Genomic DNA, 25,741 nt, shown 5'->3' with positions numbered 1-25,741 from the left:
TTTAGATACAGCATACACAGGAGGTCTAGTGCTAGAATTACTGATCTTGATTTGACGTTCGTGGTGATACCTTGTGTGCATAGTCCAATCTCTGTTTGCCTTTGCGCATAGCACGGGGATGGGAGGGGGTTGAAATTTTTTTCTAATTATTTATTTTAATTATTTTTTACTTTTAAACTGTCCCTTTCATTTTTTATGGAATGTTAATATCCCCTGTGATAGCAATAGGCAGAGACAGGTACTATTTTTTAAGAAACCTAGGGTCTATTAGACTCTAGATCTCTATTCTGCCCTTAAAGCATCTGATCACACCAAGATCGGTGTGATCAGATGCTATCTATTATTTAAAAATGGCTCTGTTAATTTCCGGCAAAATGAAATGCTCGTAGTTTCCGATTTTTTAGACCATAGAGATGATTGGAGCCATTCTAGTCTCCAATCAGCTCTATGGTCAGCTGACAGAGCTGTTCACTGCATTCTCGGGTTCTGTCCGTTGGGAAAGGAGAGTCCCAAAAAAGGAATGGAAGATGGTGGGAGGTATCCCTTTCCTCCTTGTAAGCAATTGAAAAGCTAATTAGCTAATAGGATTGATTTTACATAAAAGCCAACCATCAGCTTTAAAAAACGATACCAGGATGCCTGTAGCTGTAGTCATCATCCTGGTATAACCACTCAAAGTCCAGTGATGTACCAGTACATATATGGTCCTTGGTAGGCATATACTGTATTTAACAGCAGAGAACATGGGCATACAATGAATTGGGTCTGTGGACCAATATGATCGCAATTCATTCTTTTTTGTAATGCCCATGTTGAGGTTTAGGTCCAAAAAAGTTTTAAATTTGGAAACTGTGATAGGCTTTTATGCAGGTTTCCTGGGAAGAGCTGAATTTCGGTGGAGAGCATTGTATTGTTGTGCATATAAATTGCTTTGGCCCATAATCAATTGCTGCAAATCTTCAGTGAAAAACAGCAGAGAGATTAAATGCTAGTTCTGGCAGCAAACAGGGTTGATCCTGCTAAAGCTGCATTTTTGGAGACACTATACTAAGGAGACACTAGTATAGTTATATTCGTGATCAATATATTGATCTGTACAAACACTATACTAGTAATGACAGTGATCAGAGATCTATAGTCTGAGTGTGATAGTGTGCGGGCAATCTAATGCTAGCTGACCCAGGCTGGGAGGGCGCTAACTGGAGGGGTCAATGGGGGGGCGCATATGTGCTCACACCCGGAAATAGAAAATGATGTAGGGGTAAATCACTTTTCCCGGAACCACCATTTGCCCCCCACACTACAGAAGGGGGCAAGTAGTTAAAAAAAATTGATCTCAATATTTTATTTTGAGTAGTTCAATGTTACTATAGTAACATTGTACTACTCTGGGGAGGGGGGGGGGGGGGGTCAGGGATTTTGTTTTTTTACACTTTGCATTGCAGGAGCAAAAATATTTTTCCTCCAGCAATGCAATGCTTGCTTCGAACTGTAATATCAATGAATAATAGTAATCTGTGATTGGCTATAGCTAATCACACGATACAGGGTGCTGTAATTGGCCCATGTACCATGTGAGAGCTGTGGGCCAATCACAGCTCACCAGGAAGAGAAGCAAAGCTGTTGTTAATCAAATTGGTTCATAACAGCTTTGCTAACATTGTGATTGCATCATCGCCAGGTCCCGATTACCAGGATGCGCATTCTGCTGTATCTGGTGGAACAGCTCCCCACTGTTTTGGTACAGCCACAGTACATTGCTGGTGGTCAGATGGGAAGTGGTTTTTGGCATGATCATATTTTCAATATAAATGCAAAAACCTCACAATTTTTACCAGAGTATGAAGACTTTTGAGCATACCTGTATCCCATGTATACAGATACCTGTTTCAACTCTATCTAAATCAGACCAAGTTTCCCTATGGTAACACTATGGTAACTCTGCACTGCTCTGTTCACAGTACAGTATGTAAAAAAAGAAAAAAACATTTTTTTAACATTCTGTCACAAGTCAGTATCTCTAATCACTGCCCCACCAGTCATATGATGATTCTGTACTGCACTGGTGACAGTATGGTAAAAAAAATTGTGAAAAACAAATTTTTCTTAATTTCTTCTTTCTCCAAAAAATTGTGACAAAAAAATTACAACTTCAGAAAACGTGCAATGCCTTTTACTAAATACTTTGGACTGTCTACTTTCCAAGAAGGGGTTGTATGGGTATTTCTACTGTTCTGGAATTTTAGGGTCTCAAGAAATGAGATAGGACATCAGTACATCAATATTTATACATTTTCAAATATGCACAGTAGCATAGTTTGTAGATGCTATAACTTTCATATTGATTTGGGTTTTTTTTACCAAAGAAATATCACAGAACTAATTTATGAAGAAAGATTATTTACAAAATTGTATAGCAGAAAAAAGGAAACAAAGAAAAAAAATATTTTTTTAATTTTAAGTATTTTTTAATTTATATAAAAAAAGGGGTAAATAAACACCACCAAAAAAAGCTTTAGAAAAATTTCATTTGGGTACAGCGTTACATGACTGAGTAATTGTCATTTAAAGTGTGACAGCACTGAAAGCTGAAAATTGACTTCGGCAGAAATAGGGGGAAAGTGCCCAGTATTAAAGTTGTTAAAGTTTACCGATGGTAAATCTATTTTTTTTACAATGTTGTAACTATACTATTCATGTTAAAGTCCATGCAATAAAAAAACAACTAAACATATCATAAAGCTTCGCTGTTAAAGCAAAAGGGCTAAAATGATTTCAAGCAAAGGGTGTTCTGGCAATTTTCTAAATGTATAAGTAAGTAAACAGGAATGTTTTCTTATATTAACCATATTAGGCAATGCAACAGATACTTATACAGATACAGACCAAGCCAATTCATAGTTTACAGAAACAGCAAACTATCCTTAGGCCTAGGATCTGCTTTTTCTAAAGGTAGTACCCAGTTCACATCGACCCTATCTGCGTTAGGGCAGGGGTGGTCTTATAGGTAACAAAACACATTAAAAAAATGACACATTTTGTAAAAATGAACATAAAAAAGGTGTGAAATTACTGTGTACACCAGTCACAAACACAACCTACTCAATTTGCAAGCTGCAAACTATGACAGCTAATATCAGGACTGCTTCTCTAACTAGTTTCATCCCCTCATTGTAAAATTTGAAGAAGGGCAGGCAGCTTATGGCCATATGATCCTACTCTTTTGGTTTTGCCTTTACTCCCCGGTGGCTACTTCTCTTTTTAAGTTAGTACCTAGTTTGCATTTCTGTCCCTGCACATGTTTGCTTCACCAGGACAAGGATGGTTTTACAAGGAAAAACAATAAAACATGTAAAAATATTTTTTCATCTGTATATACTGTATGTAAATTTTAAATTGTGTGCAAAAATTGTATATACCTGCCTCAAACACAAAATACACAACCTTTTGTTTATGATAGTTGATATGCTAGTGCAGACTGTCTCTCTGATGTCTTTGGCCATCATAGCAACATTAGAGGAAGGGCTGGCAGCCTAGTTTTCTTTGCTTATCTTTTTACTGATATCTTCCCTTCCCCTGCCTATATAATTTCCCCCATTAATTAATTTTCTCCTGGCCTTCCCCCTGCATTTTTGAAGGGTCTGATGCCTTTGTTATTTTTGCATAGGGACTTGGTAGTGTTTGGGCTCAAGACTTTCTTTTTTCAAAAGGTAGTATCCAGTTTGCATTTCCAACCTTGCCCCTGTTTGTGTCACATAAAAATATTTAAATAAAAAGCATTAACATTTTTTCAACTATGTTAATGTGTAATATATTTGTTCATACCAGCCACACAGAGAACATGGCCTCCAATTTATGACATTTGAAGTCGCAATCTAACTGCCTCCTTAGTTTGCTTTAACACTATCCATTAAAAGATTCATGCAATGAAGGATAAAAAATCCACTCTGTATTCAGTGTGAAGCCAATGCAATGGTATCAAATCTAAAGTGGTGCTGATGAGTTTGCTTACTTATATAGTTATTAAAGAGGAGTTCCAGGCTCCCCCCAAAAAATTAAAGTCAACAGCTACAAATACTGTAGCTGCTGGCTGTTAATATAACACCACTTACCTGTCCAGGGGTTCAGCGCTGTCATCACCCAGGCTAGTTCTTCACTAGCCTCTGGGCTCCCAGTGCTGACATTGCAAGTAAGGGAAACCAGAAGTGAAGCCTTGTGGCTTCACAGCCAGTTTCCTACTGAGCATGTGTGAGTTGCACTGCACCTGCACCTTGTGATTGGTCCCATAGTCTTCTGGGACCTGTGAAATGTCCCAGAAAACTGCGGGGGGGGGGGGAAGGCAAACTGAGCTGGAAGTGGGAGCAGGTACCTGCCAAAACCAGATACCCCCCATAAAAAGTTCCAATTTTGGCAGTGGAGAGGGGAAAGATGGAAACAAGTGGAGCTTCCATTTTGGGTAGAGCTTCGCTTTAATATCCTATATAATGAGAATATTTAAAAAATGTTCTTGTATTACAGGAGGAACTTATGTTGAACCTACACTAAAAACCTCCCTCTCATGTATAACCATGTGCTTGGTGTATAATACTTGATACACATTAATGATTGTGTACTGCTCAGTTAGTAATACAGAGTCCATCATAGTATAGCTAGTCTTATTAGCATACTCACATCTGATGGGAAACACCTTCTATTACAAGGTTCTTAAATATATCAACCTATTTGTCTATCTGCCGGTATTTATGACTAATCTGCTTTCCCTCCATGCTTCTATTATTTTTTTAAAAGCATGACCCTATGTGAGAATGTGTTTTTTTTTGTCCTAGAGTCATCTGTAGACATGACATTATCATCCACATTTTCAGTATGAATAAGAAAAAATAATTTGCTCAGAATAGGCAGACCGTAAAATTTACTAGTGAGAAAATGTATACAAATCACATTACGCATTCAAAGGCTTGAAGTCAAGGGATTTTTTTCCCTCAACATAAAAACCCTGTACAACAGTAAATTGGAGCAATACACAGGGTAATTGCTTGAGAGCATATTAGATTATATTACCAACTTGCACTTCAATAACAGGAAAATACCTTTTCAGCAAATCTTTCTTTTTATTCTGAAAACATGAACTTATTTTCTGTGATGAGAAATCTAATTATCACTGGTGAATAGGGAGGGTTGCAAAACCCCTGATTATTTCAAAAAGGAAAACAATATTTCTATTTTAAGTACACAGTAGTTAACCTTACACCCCTTGAAATGTCTGTAGCGTTCTGCATATAATTTTCAGCAATGACTTCTTAAAAAAAAAAGTTTATAAAAAGATTGTTGGCACACTGAAAATGTAAAAGGGAAATATAGTAATCTTACATTAGCAATTTACTTATTTAATAAATGCCCCTAAACCTAGCTGTGAAGTTGCAAATCTGTAAAATGCATACAACCTACTGCAGCAACAGTGACAAAATGAGTTGAAATTTCCCACAAATGACAGCTTCCAGATGCTTACTTCTAATTGTAAACAAAGCAGTCTATGAATTCCTTTATACCAGAATCTCAATCTAGATGAAGGTCTGGTATAGATGTTAATGGGGGATACCAAAAAAATATATATATCTGATTATGTAGCTTGCCTGGCTAGGAAAACAGGGGACCAGCATGTGCCCCCCTTTCCCGATCCATACTTGGCCACATTACTTCAACATGTGGGAACCCCCCCCCCCCCAGAAAACATCCTTGACACCTTGTTTATTAGGACAAGGTCCTTTTCCCCACAACCCTGGTCCAGGGGTTGTGGGGTCTGTGACCATGGGGCTTGTCACAGTCAAGGAGCCCTTTAACAATAAGGAGGCCCCCGGATACTACTATACAAGTGAATGAGTAAGGGGTACATATTACCCCTACTCATTCACTAAAAAGTAAGTAAACACACTTACACTATTTGACAAGTCCTTAAATAAAAAAAAGTCCTACTATGCAAATCTATTATCAATCACATTGCATATCGATGCATGTCAATCACGAAAACTATGCCCACCAAAAGAAAAAAATCTCTTCAACACAATCCACTCCTGTCAGTTAATTGTGCCTAATAGATCTCCCAGGGCCCTGTTGCTAAAACGTAGACAAAAGGGTGAGGTATCCTGGGTTACAGCACTGACCAAATATGTCAATGGGATTTTTTTGGGGCTGTTTTTTTTCTTTTGGCTGGCATCAGGTGATGTTCATTGACATGGATTGCTGGATAATGTGATTGATGATGGATTTTACATCTTGGGACTTTTTTTATTAAGAAAGAAATATCTAAAAATGTAATTGTGTTCATTTACTGTTTCCTTTTTTTGTGAAAGAGTGGGGTACCATGGTACCCCCATGTTATGGGCATATGGTTTGGTATGCTTCAGGAGGAAGGTGAATCTTACACTTCTCCCTTTCCTTGCCAGCCAAGCTGTATGCTCAGGGTCTGGTGTGGAATTTAGGGCCCACACACTTTTTTTTCATACCTGAAGGGCCTGGTATGAATATTAAGGGAAGCCGCACTGTTTTTGAAGACTTCCTAACAACCAGCCAGAGGGGAAACTTTCACATTTAGCAATGGTAGTAATACTTCTGAAAAAGGTTTCACTTCCCGTTGCTGTCAGAGGTTCAACAAGATCAAACACCATTTAGCTTGCTGTTTGACAAGCAACTGAACAAGCAAGCTCATGCTTAGTGTCCCTAGTGTCAACTATAGGGAAAGGGGTCTATGATGCTCACATCATGTCATCCTAACATTAACATTATGATTAATTGTTAATTAGTTAATATTATAATTGATTCAAAAGGCTATAAAAAAAGATTTAGGGTAAATAAGAAGAGAGTCAGACTGACCTACCAAAGCAACTGAAATCTCAGCCAATGGATCTTGTTAATATAGTGTCACCTGAGTCATATGAATCTTATACATTTCCCTATTTTTGAATGTTGCTCTGATTTCCTGCACATACACTCTGTATACCAATCTATTAGGCGCTTTCAGAATCTGTCAGAATTTCCTGAGAGTTCAGACTTGCTGTTATTCTCACGCTTGCAGAAAACAGACAGAAGACTTAGCATGCAAGCTGGGAAAGAGAAAGCCTTACTGCAGACAAGTCTGGGAAAAATAATTCCTGCAGCAGAACACTCATCCTTGCAATATAAATTAAAAAATGGGATATTGTTTACTGAACAGCTGCTGACTCCAATCAGATGCGGCCACTGTTCAGCTATTCTGACAGCTGCTGATGCCGGCTGTCAGAATACAATGAAGACAGCAATAGAATTGTCTATTTTCGCTATACAGCATGGGTGAAGATATCTTTAATATTTATTTTTCACAAGCTGATTGAAAAATATCTAATTCTAAAATTAAATCTAAACTAACAATAAACAACTTTATAGACAAAAACTAGCAAACATAAATTGTAGCTTACCTTTGATCCCCGCTCGTTAAAAATTATTTCAACATCTAAGATTTTACCAAATTGCTGTGGGAGAAAGAAAATAAAATTGTCATGCACAAATATCATAATAAAATGCTAAAACACATTATTTACTCTTTGGTAGACTGTAAGATGAACATTCAAAACCGGATGTATAGTTAAAATATATAGTATGTTTAACACTGACAAAGACATTTTGTTATAAAGACTACCAGTACTTCTACCACACAACCTGAGACCTGACTGCATGGAAACTTAAGGACATATGTTGTGGAACTCATAAGCATTTGGTAAAGTGGAATTCCAGATTCTAACTAACTAAAACTGCTTCCACCCACCTATATCCCCTATGTTAACTACCCTGTTGAAGGAATTTGCTTATACTTACCTATTCTCAGGCAACTCCAGTCCGGTCATGTTATCTCCCCTGTGGCTGACTTCAGGGGAGAGGAGAAAGCACCAGAAATGGATGGAATGCTTGGGTGGTGATATCACCCATAAGCTTACTGTGAGGCATCTATTGTTATATATACAGTATACTGTATCTCAATCAAAAATGCCTTCTTGCCAGCTCCCTCCCCAATGCCATTTAATTTTTAGGATGTGTGAGAAATACACTCTTTACTTAATTTTAATATATTACATAAATACTAATATTGCTAAGGTTTTGTCACCTTTCTGCAGCTCAGCTTTAAAGAGTTGCCATGCCAGAGAGATTTCATAACAGCACTATCATGGATGTGCTCTTAAATGCATAGTATTTTGAATATAAACTCTAAAAATTGATTTGATCTGTATGCACAATAAATTTGCTAAACAGAAAATTAAATGTAAGTGTGTGTGATTGTGTTCCCTAGAAGCTTACTTTAAACTGTACCCTTTTTGCAATTTTTACAATTTTTTTTCAGATTGTTAATCCTCGGTGGGTTGAATCAGAAACTGGTAGACATTATAAGCATCCTTCTGGAAGGATACTTGGGCTACCGTCTGAATCTGAGGTCCTAGGAGTGAGCCCAGCTGCTAAGGGCTAAGTTCTCTGGGGCTGAGAGAGAGGGAATTAAGCTGCTAAAAATGTTGAGGCCTTACCCATAATGTCCCTGCTGAGGAATAAGAGAACTGGGACACTGGAATAACTCAAGAATCTCCACTAGTCTGCAACATTGAGCATTCCACTCACTCCCCAGATGCTACAAAGAAGATACGAAATAGATATCCAAAGCCTAAAACTGCCTTTTATTGAACTGTGAATAAGTAAAATTGCCTGGGGACAAGGTATCTCAATTGTTCTTATTTGAGACGTCTGTTGCCTATTTGACACAGACTTAGTAGCATTATTAGTATGTTTGCTATATTTATGTATTCATTTGTTATGATATACTAATCACATCCATTATAATTTTTTACAACAACCAACTTGAGAATGTATCTTTCTTGATGTGCACTTGTTCATGTGCTGCAGTAGTGCTTTGCTGTTTTTGACAACTGTTGTAAGGGGACTACACACCATCACTCTTGTCAGTGGTGAGATGTCAGAGTTCCTCTCCCTGTATTGCTCTGACATCGATTCTGGTTTGTCTAGTTGCTATGCCAATAAATTTAAAAATGGTAATGTGCATGTGTGATTCCCCTATTGCAGGGACAGGGACCGGCTGAATTTTAATCCATCTATAAACAGGTTGATTGAACAGAATTTGATCTCTTGATCAACTTCTGTACAACCAGCCTGTAGTAAAATTTACACTCAATCAGTGCTGTAGCCAGCAGTGCTGATGAGTGCATTCTGATGGTGGGGCAGTCTCCTCACTGTCAGAATACAAAAGCTCAATGGAAGGGTTTACTCCATCTACACAAAATGTGTGGATGAGGGAATCAATTCATTTTCTTTCATTCAACCTGCTGGTCAATCTATCGTATGTGGCTTGCTTTATTATTATACTGATGTCTTTTTTTGTACAGTATGCAGTGATGTATTGATTTATTATGCTCTGGTGTAACATCATTATATGTGTAATTTTTTTTATCGCTGCAACAAATTCCTCTATTGATTGGTTTTTCATACATCTGTTGCTTTCTGATATATTTAATAGTAAACTGATGTATTTTTGTTCAAGTATACAGAAATGTTTTGATTCACTATGCTCTGGTGTAACATCATTATTTGAGCTGTTGCTATTGGTTATGGCTATCTGAACTTTTAACTATTTTTAAAGTGAACTGAAGTTCTGCTGCAAGAAACAGTGAGTAGATAGGTTTCTATTGCAGAAGATGAATGCAGCGTCTCTTCTGCAATAAAATTCCACTACCTGCCTGCTTACTGTCTTCTCCAGTGCTGTAAACTGAGCTGAGCATGTGCAGTGCAGCTTAAAGTGCGAGGCCAGTCGCTGAGTGTCATGAGACCAGCGAATGCACAGAAGTGATGGCATTCCCTACCGGTCAATGAAGGGGCTTGAAGAAGAAGATGCCGGTGCTGATGAGGGACCATTGGACAGGTAAGTATTCACCCATTAGTTTCTGCTTTAATGTTGGTAATGATGTCACTATTGGGGTATGGTTTCACAGTTGGTGGGGTAATTCTTTTTTTTTTGCTTATGTTTCAAGCCATGATAAAGGTGGGCCGTGACCAGTGGAATCAATGTTAGATAAAGCCTAGAATTATTCATTCCCTTTCAAATATCTGGGAGTCCCCTACACATCATGTTTACATGCTTGATATTCCTTAAAGTGGGCACACAGGACTTGATTAAAGCTAAACCCACCAAATTTAACAGTTTCCCAAAACAGTTTTACGAGGCTTTACAAGGCCTATAATATAAAGTGTTTCTAAAGGCTTATTTTTTTTTTCTAAAAAATAACAAACATGTCTATACTTACCTGCTCTCTGCAGTGGTTTTGTACAGGGCAGCCCATATCCTCCTCTTCTCAGGTCCCCCGCAGGCTCTCCTAGCCCCTCCCTCCTTTCAGGTTCCCCCACAGCAAGAAGCTTGCTATGGGGACACCAGCTGCTCTGTGTGTCCGTTCACGCTCTCTCTTCTCATTGGCTCACTGGCTGTGATTGACAACAGTGGGAGCCAATGGCTCCAGCTGCTGTCTCAGCGAATGAGGAGAGGGAGTCCCACAATATCCAAGACTCCAGTGCATATTGCTGGATCGAGAGGGGGCTTAGGTTAGTATTAGGGGGGGTTGCTGCAAAGAGAAGGTTCACAGCATGCATGAGGCTAAAAAACTTTGAGCCTTTACAACCACTTTAAGCCCTGAAAAGGGTGAAATGCATCTGAGGAGTTTTCTACAGGCGGAGAACAGGAGCTGAAGCCATCTTTTGCTCATCTCATTCACATTTATGCAGCAGGGAGTCAGTGTCTGTGTGCAGACAGCCACCATTTTTACAGCCTCTGTCTACTGACAATTAACCTATTATATTTCTTATCTGTAACGTTTTCCTATATGGCCCATATGCCAAGCAGTATCTAAGGTTTTTTAGGATGATAGGAATGCCTCTGTGCCTCTGTGCTTTTAGTGGAGCAATGTAAAAGAAGACAGAATGTACTCTTATTTTATAAGGTTTATAAGGCTATAACCTAAAGCAGAACTATAGGCAAAACTTTTATTTTCATTTTGGATAGAGTAAAGAAGGGTTATAATCCCTGTATGATTTATTTTTGCCACTTTTGTCTCTTTGGGGAGATTTATCTTTACTTCCTGCGAAGAAATCCCTGCAAATAAAGGGAAATCTCTTGGGGACCCCCAGGTCTCCAGAACTAGTGTTCCCAATGGAAGAGTTCCCCTCTATTACTTTTCTGGGGACAACCCAAAAATAGAGATTTTCTTTTACTTTCACTTTCAATGATAATGGTAAATAGTAATACAAAATTTCAGTTGTTCTAATCCATGTTCCACCTATCCAAAGCTAAAAAAAAAAAAGTTTTGCCTTTAGTTATACTTTAAAAGAAGGGAGTTTATTCATGGAGCTGTATGACATTTACATACCGTTCACTGCTTTCATTGATATAAGTAGTGAATATTTTTAAAATCTGCTGTACTTGGTTTTTTTAAAATTGTAATATTCATATAGTCCATGCTGTGCTTTTTTTGTCTATAATATTAATTGATACAAATTTAAAAATAAATGTTTGCATACAAATGTTTCACATTGTTAAAGTGATTGTAAAGCCTTTATATTTTTTTTAATAACAACTGAGTTTATACTTACCCACCTTATACAATGGGACTAGACAGAATGGCTCTGAACCTCCTCTTCTCAGGTCCCCTGCCAATGCTCCTGGCTCCTCATCTTTTTGGTGTGCCATTATAGGAAGCCACCTCCTAATGTAGCCATTGACACAGACAGAGAGGCTCAGTCCAGCCCCTTGTTCTCTTATGACAAGGTATTATTAATATTGGGGGGGGGGGTAAGGGGGTGATACTTTAACCTAAAAATTTTTTACCTTTAATGCAAAGAATGCATTAGGGTAAAAAATGTTTAGGCTTTAGAATCACTTTACCTTGCAGCCAGCAGCATATGAGAGAAAATTAGTTTTGCTACGTTGATGTAAATTTCAGACCACACACACACACACACTGTAGATGATAGACACAACTTCCTTTCCTGTCCATTTCATGCATTCCTAAATGAAGTTTCAGTTAGACATATACATTTTTCAAACTAACCAGATTTAACACTGAAACTAAAATTAGAAACCCACTTGAACTAGAAACTCCATTAAAATTAAAATTCCACAGAGACCATCAGTATTTATGCATATAAAGTATGCTTCAATAAACTTTGTTTAATTCTGTAATCTAGTTGTTGGCTATGTATGAGGTGTAGATAGTTAGAAGTTACAAAATTTACTAACAGAGCAGAGTATGTTCATTAAAAGCAGACCAAGCGTCATATACATTTTTACATGTTCAGTGTATGGAATCAACAATAGAGTGCATGCATTCTAAGTAATGTGTAGGAATTGCAGATATTTTTACCTCTCAAAGAGAACCACAGCAATACCCCTTATGACAATAATAAGGTTTGAACCCCAAAGTACAAAACTCAATGGCCACATTGTAAATTGCAAATCCCATGAAAGGATAAGTTCACCTTTTGTAACATGTTACATGTTACACCCATATTCAAGGTGTAACATGTTGCAATCGGACCAACTCCCACACGATCCCTGTTGCGACAGCTATCAGGGGATCTTCTTCTCCCCATTAGCTGTCACAATTTAAAAATGAAAAATTCTGTGAATGGGAAAACTACAAGTGCCGACAGCCTTTGTGGCTTTCAGCTTATACTTTTCAATCAACTACCACGGCGCTCCACAGCTCCGTGTTAGTTAATTGAGCCTTCCTGTTAGTGAGTATCTGCTTGTCTGTACAGGATGTACACGCAAGCAGATATACTGACAGGTCAGAGGGAGATCTGCAATCTGCTGATCACTGGTTCAATGCTTTAGAGGCTCCACAAACAAAAAATAATAAATGCACTTTTTATTACCTGCAGAAGATTGTAAAATCCTTACTTTGTCATAAATACTATTGATACAGTTCAAGCAGGGCAGGAGGTCATCTAAATTTGGTTTAGCAGGTCTTCACAGCTTGGTTTAAAGCCATCGTAAGCTGATAATGGCATTCATGAGCAGAACTTAGCAAAGTCTAGCAAGCAGTACATTGATGACCAGAGACCTTTTAATGAGCCTATCATGTAGAAATTTTGGAGTTTAAGTGATACCCTTTGTTAGCTAATTCAAGTGATTAAAGATACAAACTTTCAGGATAACATAGACCCCTTCTTCAGGCTTTATACATTTTATAAAGGGTATAACCTAATCTCCAAATTGTATGTATTAGATAGATGGGTAACACAGTACAACACTCTACTACTGCTTTGAGCCTATCATTAAAGAGTTGTTAACACATACCCTGGTATTGTGTTTTTCTAAATTGCTGTAATTGGATGTCATGAAGAAAGTCAGAAGCTTTCCGCATTTGGAGTCTGGCTTCATCTAAACAGAAAGTGCCCTTTTCATACAAGTCAGCTCTTCAAACGAGTCATATTTTATAAATCCTGATCTAAACAAATTGCGGTAATAATGAGCAATAACCTTTATGTAAAAGAGAATATACATAATTTTGAGACTAAATACCTCTCTATTATACAGAGGTACAGCAGGTGGATTAGACACTTTCGATATCCTAATAAAATGGGCATCAAATACAAATCGCATTTGATGTCTCAGATTGGTATTTCATGTTGTGCAATAATATATTGGTCATCAGACTGTAAAGTGTGGTCATGTGACAATATCGAAACAGTTATAAAAACTGACATTATGAGAGGATGTGCTGAAAAATATGATAAACACTTCAACCCTACTATCTAAGTTATTTTGCCTGTATCGTTGTTCTTGTCTATTCATTAAATTATATATAAAAATCATTAGGCTTTATTTTTAAATGCTCTAAACCAGAACTTAAATAATTCCTGTCTCTTTGAAGAGTGCTACAAACTCTCTGTTATATTCCTGCCTGGCATGACAGTGTAAATCACAAAATTTCTTAGAACTGTTGTAGCACATACTGTGAATGGTACAAGTTTAAAACATAACACTTAGTGGCAGCTATTTTTGTTTTTGTAAAGAGCTAACTGCTTGATTAACTGACCCCAGTGATGATCACGCTCAGTCTACTGGTATTTAGATTATTCTGTCAGGAGCTGAAGAATCTCTCTGCAGGGTGAGTCTGAGAGTGCTATCATCACAGTCTGGTGACAGTGGTTGATTTTGAGACTGCCACAATCCTACCTGTATCAAAGTGTTCATCTACTTTTGCGTCCAGAAGGATGACACCATCTTTGTTCAGGGAGAGCTCAAGGTCAGCATTTACTTCCTGAACTGAGGCAGTAGCCAGTAAAGCCTGGTGTCTTTTAGTGTTTTGGTCGGCACACTGTGGTTGATTTACTAAAGGCAAATAGACTGCAATTGCTCCAGAGGTTAGTAAATTAGGGGAAGCTCTGCTGACTTCCATCATCCGATCATAAGCAAGCAAAAATGCTGTTTTTTTTGTTTTTCTTGCCTATGATTGGTTATTCTTTGCAAAATGAAGCCTCACTTCATATAGAACAGTGGATAAGTGGTTAGCACTAGCACTAGGGTTGTCGGTTTGAATCGAAAACCTTAGCTGTACCTGCCTAGAGTTTACATGGATTTCCTCTGGGTACTCCAGTTTCATCCCATACTCCACGGACATGCTGATAGGTTCACTGTCTAATCTAGCCCTCGTATACGCATGTATAAATGTGAGTTAGGGACCTTAGATTGTACGCTCCTTGAGGGCAGGGACTGATGTGAATGGGTAATAAATATGCAAAATGCTGCATAAATTGCTGTGTTATATGAGTACCTGTAGCAAAAAAAAATGTATATATATACTAAGATCTGGAGCAATTGCACTTGCCAATTGAAACTGCACTTGAAAATTGCACAGTCTTTTTGCCCTTAGTAAACCAACTCCAGTGAGTTTTGGGTTTGAGAACATTGCCAACTATTGTGGCTGTTCACTGCTACAGCAACTAACTAAACCAATAATGAACTTCCGAGTCTTTGTACTGTGGTCAGGTTACTTACTATGTGCCAGCCACCTAACTATGAAAGGCAGTGTTCTCAGAAAGGATTAGCCAGTGTGTATAGGAAAAGCTAAGTGATTTTGGAAAGATAGTTGTGCTATACAGTGCTCTACCATACCCCACAGTGCTGTACTGTGCTACTGTGACTTTGTGGGCTATATATTACTGTGTACCTGTGTTCACAGTGCATATACCTCATATACCTAACAGTCCTTTCTATGACTACTTTCATTTGTTGTTTATCTGCTTCCCCCTCCCCCATGTTTTTTTATACGGTAAACTTGTTTTATTTCCTGTTTTAGTGTTTTAGGGATGTTGCAGGGAATATTTATTTCATGTTGTAATTATATTTTTCTGGGGATTTTTTTATTTATTTCAGCAGCATGAAACTGTGACTGACACAGACTGCTATTCTTTGTTTGCACTACATCCTTTTACCCAATCCAAACTACCTAAAAAGGGGCCCTTTATAAAATTATAATGAATCAGATTGGGGTGCTGCTGCTTTATTTAAACCAATCAATATTTTAACAGCTAAAAGAAAAAAAAATTACTCAAGAAAAACATGCAGAATTATGCAGAGCAAAAGATGCCAGAATACAGCGTTGCTGATGCTGTCTGAGAGAATCATACTGTTCCATTAAATTTCATACAGCTGAAAAGTATCTCCAAAGCATGTAATTTAAATATTTTGTGTTTTCCCATTTCTCTTCAAAGTCATTTTAATAGGCCCTGTGTGGTATAAAAAAAATGCATTGTACATGTCCTCCTTGGCAGTGCCCAGTTCCTCATATCCTTTATTGACAATCCCTTGCATTTAGTTCTGAAAATGGCCAGAAAGGTATTATTAGACTTCACGATGAGTCTGACAAATACCACCTGACCAAGACACAGCTGCTCATTCTTAGTGTCTGGCAGTTCTTGGTTAATTTCTCTAATGTCTGACACAGGTCACCCTTGCTGCAGTATTCAGCTTGTAATTTTCGACAAAATGTCAGTGTTGCAGTCTGAGCACAGGAGTAGGCAAAGGAAATGCCTGCAGCAGACTCAAACGCAAAACGACTTTGCACTGTGCAAGTGTAGCTGCACTGGTTTTACCCAGAGCTTAGTGAATGTGGTGAAGCTCTGCTGATTTCCATCATTCAATCATGTACAAGAAACAAAAAATCAAAGTCTGACAAGATGGCAGTAATTTCATCCAACTCCTGCTGAATCAGCTGAAATCAGTTTCTACATCCAATGTTTAGTGTGGATGGAGGCAGGGATTTTTTTCAGCTGGAATGTGGCAGAAGTTATTTTGGAAATCAGTTTGGCCATCTCCAGCAGCCCTGTCCTCTCCAACCTGTCACTTAATACAGAAGACGATAGAGGAAGTTTTCTGCAGTATTCACATTCATTGGGAATAAGCTGTGGATGGAGTTGCAGAGATAAGTTGTGGTTGGGGGTGTAAGCTGTGAAAGGAGGAGTGCAAAGGTGAGTTGTGGATGGAGGGTGCTAAAGTCAACTGTAGACGGGGTACAGAGATGAGCTGTGGACGGGGGGGGGTGGGAGAAGAGATGATCTGTGGGCAGGGGAAGAAGAGGTGATTTGTGGACGGGGGCATTAGAGGGGAGCTGTGGATGGGGTTGCATAGGTAAGCTGTGGATAAGAGTTGCATAAGTGAGCTGTGGTGGCGTGTGCAGAGTTTAGCTGTGAATGAGAGGCAGAGAGTTAAGCTCTGAATGGGTAGCTCAGAGGTAAGCAAAGAGGTATGCAGTGGAGATCAATCTATTATTACTGTGGGGGGATACCTAAGAGAAGGGGAATTTTTGCTTGGGAGGGACAAGAAAAATTTGATGGGGAGCAGCGAAGCTCTCTGTTAGCTTTCTGTCCATATTTTATGTGCATATAACCCCCACAGTTATGATTTTCTGGTGTTGCAGGGGTTAATAGAGCCAGGAGACCTGTCCCTTGGGGAAGAGGACTTCAAATTTCAGCAGAAACAGCAGCCACCAGCTGGTTTGCACTGAATGTAAGTACTGTCCCTTGTGCAATTATGTTTCTGTACTCTGTGTGTTACACATTCCTTAATCTTTCTGAGCCTTGACCACACCCATTATGTGGCCCCATTTTTACTTCTCTTCCCCAAGGAAGGCAGAGTTAAGGACGGGGAATTGGCTGGGGGAGGGCAAGTTCCTGCACCTATTCTCTGAGAAAAAAATCCCCAGAAGGAGGAATAATTTATATTTCTCTCCTTCAGCTAAACTAAACTAAATCATACATTCTTACACAAACCAAAATTCTGTTTTTTTATTTAGATATCCATTCATATGGCAGGCCTTTTCAAAGTAAACCTAGCCTTACAGTACTTATTAAACTAAGTGAGAATTTTCTATCCCTTTAAAAAATAACCCTCATTGTCTATTTCTAATATATAATATATACTGTATATTAGTATGCATGTAACATCATTTAATGTATCCTGCTTTACATTGTGGAAAAAGTGCCTTAGAGACTTAATTCTTCACAAGTCTTTGCAAATGCCCTTATTATCAAAAGACATTATTTATCCATCACTGCTATTAGTTTAGATGTTCTTTAAAAAAAAAACTAATTATTGAGCCATCATTAGCTGAAATTAATCAGTATTCTCTGCAGGATATGATAATGATTTTCACAAGACAGGAAGAAGAAAGGTAAAGTAAAATACATAAAAAAACATTTTAGCTTTGGATTCATTTTCATTTCCACTTATTATTGTCAAGAAAAATATCTGAATAGCAGTAATGTTTTCATTATATGGCATTCAAGGGGAATTCATTATTTTCTTCAGCAGTTTCATGAATATAGCATCAACCACTAGTTAACTTTACACATAATGTTCATAGAGATTGTCACTTTGTTTTATCCAATACATTTTCACCAAATTCTCAAAATAGTGGTGAGAATGAGAACTGGGAAAAGGACAGTGAATGTGCTTATTATCTGTGAAGAACAATTACAATACAGAATTCAAAAAATCTACAAACTCTGGTGAGATAATAGCTAAAGCTATCTGAACTGATAGCCAAATTTTTTGTGCACTCTCTTTTAAAGGTAACTGAGTAAAAAAGTTGTTGAGGTGCTAAACGCTCTTTAATTTCCTAACTCACCAAACTATATACTGGTATGTAACTGCTAGGAGAAATTCATTTTGAGAATGAAATACACTGCTCAGAAAAATTAAAGGAACACTTTGAAAACACATCAGATCTCCATAGGGAAAACTATCATGCTGGATATCTATGCTGATATGGACTGGGTAATGTGTTAGGTAAGTAAGGATGCCCCATTGTTTGATGGAAATGAAAATTATAAACCTACAGAGTACTGAACTCAAAGAGACCCCAAAATTCAAAGTGGAAAAATGATGCAGCAGGCTAGTCCATTTCAACTCAAAATGGTACTCAGCAGTTTGTATGGCTCCCACATGCATGCATGCATGCCTGACAATGTTGGGACATGCTCCTAATGAAATGACGGATGGTGTCCAGGGGAGTTTCCTCCCAGATCTGGACCAGGGCACCACTAAGCTTCTGGACAGTCTGAAGTGCAACCTGGCTGCATCAGATGGACTGAAACTTGATATCCCAGAGGTGTTCTATTGGATTTCAGTCAGCTGGTATCAATTCCTTCATCCTCCAGGAACTGTCTGCATACTCTTGCCACATGAGGCCGGGCAATGTCGTACACCAGGAGGAACCCAGGACCCACTGCACCAGCGTAGGGTCTGATAATGGGTCCAAGGAATTCATCCTGATACCTAATGGCAGTCACGGTGTCATTGTCTAGCCTGTAGAGGTCAGTGCATCCCTCCATGGACATGCCTCCCCAGACCATCACTGACCCACCACTGTGCTGAACAATGTTACAGGAAGCATAACGTTCTCCAAGGCTTCTCCAGACCCTTTCACGTCAAGCCAGCTCTATGTTGCCAGGAAGTGAGCACAGAGCTCACTAGAGAACGTTGAGTCCTCAGGCTACCCTCATGAGTGGTCATTTTGTAGGGCTCTGGCAGTGCTCATCCTACTCCTCCTTGCACAAAAGAGCAGATACCGGTCCTGCTGATGGGTTAAGGACCTTCTACGGCCCTGTCCAGCTCTCCTAGAGTAACCGCCTGTCTCCTGAAATATCCTCCATGCTGTTGGGAATGTGCTGGACGACACAGAAAACCTACTGGCAATGGCATGTTTTGATGTGCCATCCTGGTGGTGTTGGACTTCCTGTGCAACCTCTGTAGGGTCCAGGTATCACCTCATGCTACCAGTAGTGACACTGACCCTAGCCAAATGCAAAACTAGTGAAAAACAGTCAGAAAAAGATGAGTAGGGAAAAAAATGTCAGTGGCCTCCACCTGTAAAATCATTCCTGTTTTGGTGGTCATCTCATTGTTTTCCACCCAGTGCACCTGTTGTTAATTTCATTAACAAAGCAGCTGAAACTGATTAGCAACCCCCTCTGCTACTTAACTGACCAGATCAATATCCCAGGAGTTTAACTTGCCCAAATGTCACCATTTTATTTTAACATTCCTTTAACATCCCAAACTACTATGTTTAACTAGTAGCCGACCGCAGATAGCCGAATGACGGCTGCACTGCGGCCGGCCAGTTCTGGGTGGACGTCATATGACGTCCTCCCAGAACGCGCTCTCCTGCGCACCCCAGGGGGCGCGCACCCGGCGATCTCCGTGAACGCTGTGTCCTACGGACACAGCTGATCACGTGATGTGGTAAAAGGCCAATCACAGCGGCCTTTTACCACGTGATCAGCGGTGTCCAATGACACGCTGATCAGAGGGAAATGAAAGTGCCGGTTCTCGGCTGCACTTTCCTCACGCTGTCAGATCGTGAGGAAAGTACTGCCGAGAACCGGCAGTTGTCAGAGCGGGGATCGGCACCGATCATCAGGGCACTGATGATCAGTGCCCTGATGATCGGTGCCCAGCAGTGCCACCCGCAAGTTCCGCCCACCTGTGCCCAGCAGTGCGCCCACTAGCTCCGCCCACCTGTGCCCAGCAGTGCACCCACCTGTGCCCAGCAGTGCACCCACCTGTGCCACTCTGCAGTGCCACCTACCTGTGCCCAGAAGTGCCACCTACCTGTGCCCAGCAGTGCCACCCACCTGTGCCCACCCACCTGTGCCCACCAGTGCTTCCCACCTGTGCCCACCCACCAGTGCTGCCCACCAGTGCCACCCACCAGTGCAGCCCAGCAGTGCTGCCAGTCAGTGCCACCAGTCAGTGCCCAGGGGTTGTGCCAGTCAGTGCCGCCAGTCAGTGCCCAGCAGTGATGCCAGTCAGTGCTGTCTATCAGTACCCATCATCAGTGTCACCTATCAGTGCCGCCTATCAGTGCTGCATATTAGTGCCGCCTATCCGTGACACCTCATTAGTGCTGTCTATCAGTGCCGCCTATTCGTGCCACCTCATTAGTACTGCCTATCAGTGCCCTTTAGTGCTGCCTATCAGTGCCCATCAATGCCGCCTATCAGTGCCCATCAGTGCTGCCTCATCAACGCACATCAGTGAAGGAGAAAAAATACCTGTTTGAAAAATTTTATAATAGAAACAAAGAAACTTTTTTTTTTTTTCAAATTGTTTACAATTTTTTTATTTTTAGCGAAAAAAGTAAAGCGCCCAGTGGCAATTAAATACCACCAAAAGAAATCTCTATTTGTGAGAAAAAAATTATCAAAATTTCATATGGGTACAATGTTGCATGACCGCGCAATTGTCAATCAAAGTGCGGCAGCGCTGAAAGCTGAAAATTGGCCTGGAAAATAAGGGGGTATAAGTGCCTGGTAGGCAAGTGGTTAAGGTTTTATTATTTTGAGACAATGCGGGCAAATTGTATCTATTTTGAGACATTAGGGGAATTGTTTTTCCTCCCATTTGATGGCTAGTGAATAAAGAACCATACTCCCAAATCTTTAAAAAATGTAAAAGACCCTGAAATCACCATATCTTTACAAGCTTTTGTTAGGCAGTCAGCCAGTGGGCCAGAAGTATTGAAAATTGAACTAGAAGAAAATCAGTGCTATGGATCTTCATATTAGATTGGAGTAGCATAAATTTAGATGTAATATCTCTAACACTCCACAGAAAAATCACTACTGGTTTTAACGTTCCTTTCCTTACTGTTCTTAATATTTAGAAAACTGTACATGCTTTAAGGTAAACTATCTTTTAAATGCATTTATTTACCTAAAATAAAAGCAGAAAAGAAGCCATGCTAAAGTATTCTAAACGTCTTAAAATTGTGAAAGGGTTTCTCAAGCCTCAACAATCATCAAGCTTTTCTGACCTGACTTGGCACCTATTGGGATTAATCTAGATAGCACATAGCTGCATTTTCTAGGACATCCAGGAGATTTAATCTTGTATCCAATGAAAACTTCAGTAATTGATTTAAAAGAAGTTGTCACCCTTATATGTACTTGTAAAGTTCCACCAGTCAATTGCTCTAATGTTTTCCCCTAGAGTTGACCTAAGAGCTCTGTACAAGTCTTTTTACTGAGTATTCTTGAAGCAGAATGATCATAGAAAGCATATAATCCCAACAATGAAATGTCTATTTTATAATATACCTCCTACAGATTTTACTCTGTCTTCCTAAAGATACCTTCCATTCCTCTTTATAAAAATCACTCATATATGGTCAGATTGAAATTCACACCTTCTTCCTAATGCCTGGTACATGCATTAAGTTTTTAATTGTTCAACCAAGCAGGCTGAACAAAAAAAAAAAACCTGAGAGATAGCTGTATTAAACAAGTGATGTTAGTACAGTGATCCCTCCCTCTGTGCTATTGTGTTCTGACAGGGAGACTTCCCCCCACCACCAGACCACATAATAATGAGCACTCGCAGCCACTGGCTGTGAGAGTTGATTCTTAGACCGACTTCTGTCAGAAGAACAGCTGTACACATGGTCCGATTGATGTTCAGACCATGTATACCCAGATTTAACCATAGTTTTGTTCCTACTTCTCCAAATTAACAATCCCTCTTCTTTCAAACATGCCTTTCACCCCCCTCTAAACCATTGTGATTTATCCATCTTATCTCTTTTATTTCTCTCTCTCTCTCTCTCTCTCTCTCTCTCTCTCTCTCTCTCTCTCTCTCTCTCTCTCTCTCTCTCGGTGCATGGAGCAAACAGCCCAATTAGCACATGGAAGCATTGCCAATAAACTAAGTGTTGCTTTAGAACACATGGCTTTTAGTGTCACATTGTTTCACTTGTTTTTCCATGTTTACATCAAAATAGGGCTTTAGGATACACTGAAGAAAAAGTGGAAATTAAAAGGAACCAACATTGCAATCAGTGGGAGGTAATAATAATCCAAATGTGGGTGTCAAAGGAATAAAATATATTCAATGGTTGGTTTCAGTGTGAGTAAAATAAGCTCCCTGGTTGGGATGAGTGGGAAGAAAATAAGTCAGAGGAACATGGAATGGGATGAAATATATCCAGATAGAGAATGTACAGCACAGCCTTCAGAATGAAGCAATATGGAATGGGAATTTCAGAGTGTTGTATACAGAATGAGTTAGCATGTCTGCTGAATACAAGGTCTCAGACACAGCACAACACAAGCACTTTCATGCTCCCATTGAATGGGCTATAATTGCATCTCAATGCACAGAAAATGTAGAGTGCCATATATTTTTTTTTAATCTGATATCCTGTCAAACTCATGACTTAACTGCACATGAAGAAACAGGCTTGCCAAGTTGCGAGTGCAGCCACCTTGTGTTACAGTATGTCTCTAGTTCCTGTATGCAGAGGATGCTTGAATAGATGGAGTTATCAAAGGGCTTTTATTCAGTGTGGGCAGCCTGCTATAGTGCTACCTTACCCTATTTATGGGACTTTCATGGTCCACAGCATCTGAGGTCGGACAAGCAGCTGCAGGGAGAGCAGAAGCAATCCAAAGTTACTTCTATAGTTTATTAGTTTGTTGTTCATTCTTGGGCCACTGTTTGTCAGCAGATGCATCCTGATATACTGTATAAGAGTCTACCCATGAATTTACTCCATGTTTTGAATCATGCAGGACAGCACACAGGACAGAGACACTGCAGAGCTGTGTCAAAAATCCCAGAACTGTTTCACAAGATCTGGGACACTTGCACTTGGCAACTATGTCCTCACAATATTTATTGTGTACCCATCATTGTGTGCCCATCATATATAGCACTATGTATACACTGAATTTTCTAAGAGGTATGGTTGTCTTTGGAAGCCATGTGCTTGCATCTGAATGTATGCTGACTAAGGGGCATGTCTGAATTAAAATGTGATTTTGCTAATGTTTTTGGGTTTACCTAGATGCTGTTAATACATGTATGCCATGTTGGAACATAACCATGTTAAGTGTGTAGTACTATCTTTAAAGATGGTTGTAAAAGAAAAAAAAAGATGGTTGTAAAAATCCTAATTTGCACAAAGCGTTAGGGAACTGCACATACAAGAGAGTATTGTACTGTGCATGTTTGTTCACTAGCATACTATGAAGTTTGAATTTCAGACGGCACTATAGTAGTGGCTTACAGGCAATAATGCCTGTTAAATGCCTGTCTTTTTTGGGGAGGGGGGGGTAGGGGGGTGTTAAATCGATTTTAAAGCTATTTTATTTTATATTTTATAATATCCAATAAAATACAGTACAATATTCAAATTCCTTCATGTAAGAAACAGCGATGTACCAAGCCAGGAGTACAGTAATTCTCCAAGTTTGAGAAAAAATGTTTGTTAAAAAACAGAAATGCCTGAAGCCCCTTAAGACAGTTGTATGCAGGGCTGGGACAAGGGGTCAGGAGGATCACTGTTTCATAATGTGGAGAGGGGCACACTGTTCTTCGGCAGCCCAAATACCTCAAGTGACACTGCTGTCACTCTTGTCAATCAGAATGGAGCACATAGAAGAGGCCTGATAACTGCTGCAAGCAGGATTCTTCTCTCTTTCTCTCCAACAGAAGTCTAATGTGGGTGGGAGGCAGACTCCCCCTCTTCCTTTCTCCCCTTGTGATGTGACATATTACATGAGCAAAGGGGTGGCTGCCTTTGAACCTGGGCAGGTGTCACACTAAGGAGGTCTGAGGTTAAGTGCACAGAGGGTGGGGTTAGCAAGTTAGCTCCCCTCTCCCTAACATATCCACTTTTCCACCCTCAAGTCCCTCTAGTTCAGTGGTTCTCAACCTTCCTAATGCCGCGACCCTTTAATACAATTCCTCATGTTGTGGTGACCCCCAACCATAAAATTATTTTCGTTGCTACTTCGTTTTGCTACTATTATGAATTGAAATGTACATATCTGATATGCAGGATGTATTTTCATTGTTACAAATTGAACATTTCTTAATGTTCTTCTCTACACGATCCATTGTCATGGGATGGTTTGCTAGTGAAAATAATATATAACAATAGCTTTAATAATACAAAAGATTATACATGGCATAGTTCAGTCAATACAGTTCATTAAAGTTTCCTATGATTTACCATTTTCTGTGTTGTTTTTTTTTTACATACCTGTTACTATCACAAGGGGGCAGTATCCACATCAACCACAGCTAAATATAAAAAGACCGATCAGCATCCAGATTAAGTTCCCATGGTACAGATATTTTTTTTTGCAGTAGCTGATGATTTTACAGTACATGATTTTACATTTACCCAGTAATTAGAATTCATGAAGTGTCGTTTTACCTCCAATACTACTGCTTTCAACACAGTAGCTGCTTTTAACAGAGTAGCTGCTTTCAACACAGTAGCTGCTCTTTACACATGTGTGACTGGTCCACATAAGTAATTTATGATGCCAACCCTGTCACATACACCTGTATTGTTTACGGGGTGTATGTGTGGTTTGGCTCGATGATGTAATCATGCCGTGTACTCGTATGTGGGCGTATCTACATGTGGGCGGACCCGCCTGGAGATGGATAGAGGAGCAGTGTCTCGGTTCCTAAGACCATCGGAAATATGTGTTTTCCGATGGTCTTAGGCGACACCTGTGAAAGGGTCGTTTGATTCCCAAAGGGGTCGTGACCCACAGGTTGAGAAACGCTGCTCTAGTTAAATGCACCCCACAGAGCCCCCATCCTCCCAGCTCCCCTCTCCCCTTCATATCACTACCAAATCAATCCTCCTTGGACTGAAACTACTGAATCAGGGGTATTTTTTCTTCCAGTGACAACACTAGCTTAGGGACATTTTTCCTTTCAATGATACCACTGATGCAGGAACATTTTTTGTGTGACACCACAGATGTTCCTAAATCTTTTCCTTTTAGTGACACCACAAATGTAGGAGCATTTCTATCTTCCAACACAGGGGACATTCACATCAATGTCAGGGTCCATATTTTACTGTTAAATATATTTTGGTGGTGCAGCATGCTTCATCCCACACCCTATACCCCCCTTTCCCAGGAAAGGATAGGGGGGGTGCAGTTTGGTATCTTCATCCTGGGCACTGGGTGACCTTGTCCCAGCACTGACCAGATGTACATTTTCCAAAGCAGCAAAGTTACAGACACTGTACTGCAGCCAAAAAGAAGAAGGGAGAATAACGAGGGTGGAGTGCAGACATACTGTCATTTGTGTAAATATTTCACAAAGGGGGAGAACTGGCAGCACTTA

At 39.6% G+C, this 25,741-nt stretch overlaps 1 protein-coding gene across 4 annotated transcripts in view; it reads right to left on the bottom strand.

The window, feature by feature from the left end:
- RBFOX1 (RNA binding fox-1 homolog 1) overlaps positions 1-25,741 on the bottom strand; it is a 1,043,447-nt gene that overhangs the window by 312,174 nt on the left and 705,532 nt on the right. For all 4 annotated transcript variants that reach the window (XM_089692050.1, XM_089692041.1, XM_089692066.1 and 1 more), the window contains exon 4: positions 7,452-7,505. In XM_089692050.1, coding sequence (XP_089548176.1) covers positions 7,452-7,505 — 54 coding nt within the window. The remainder of the gene's footprint in view (positions 1-7,451; positions 7,506-25,741) is intronic.

This window comes from Staurois parvus, unplaced genomic scaffold, assembly GCF_062004578.1.
Source record: "Staurois parvus isolate SC_StPar_1 unplaced genomic scaffold, SC_StPar_1.0 ptg000022l, whole genome shotgun sequence".
Taxonomy (NCBI): Eukaryota; Metazoa; Chordata; class Amphibia; order Anura; family Ranidae; genus Staurois; species Staurois parvus.
The sequence above is the reverse complement of the archived record's forward strand: the minus strand, read 5'-3'. Positions and strand labels throughout refer to the sequence as shown.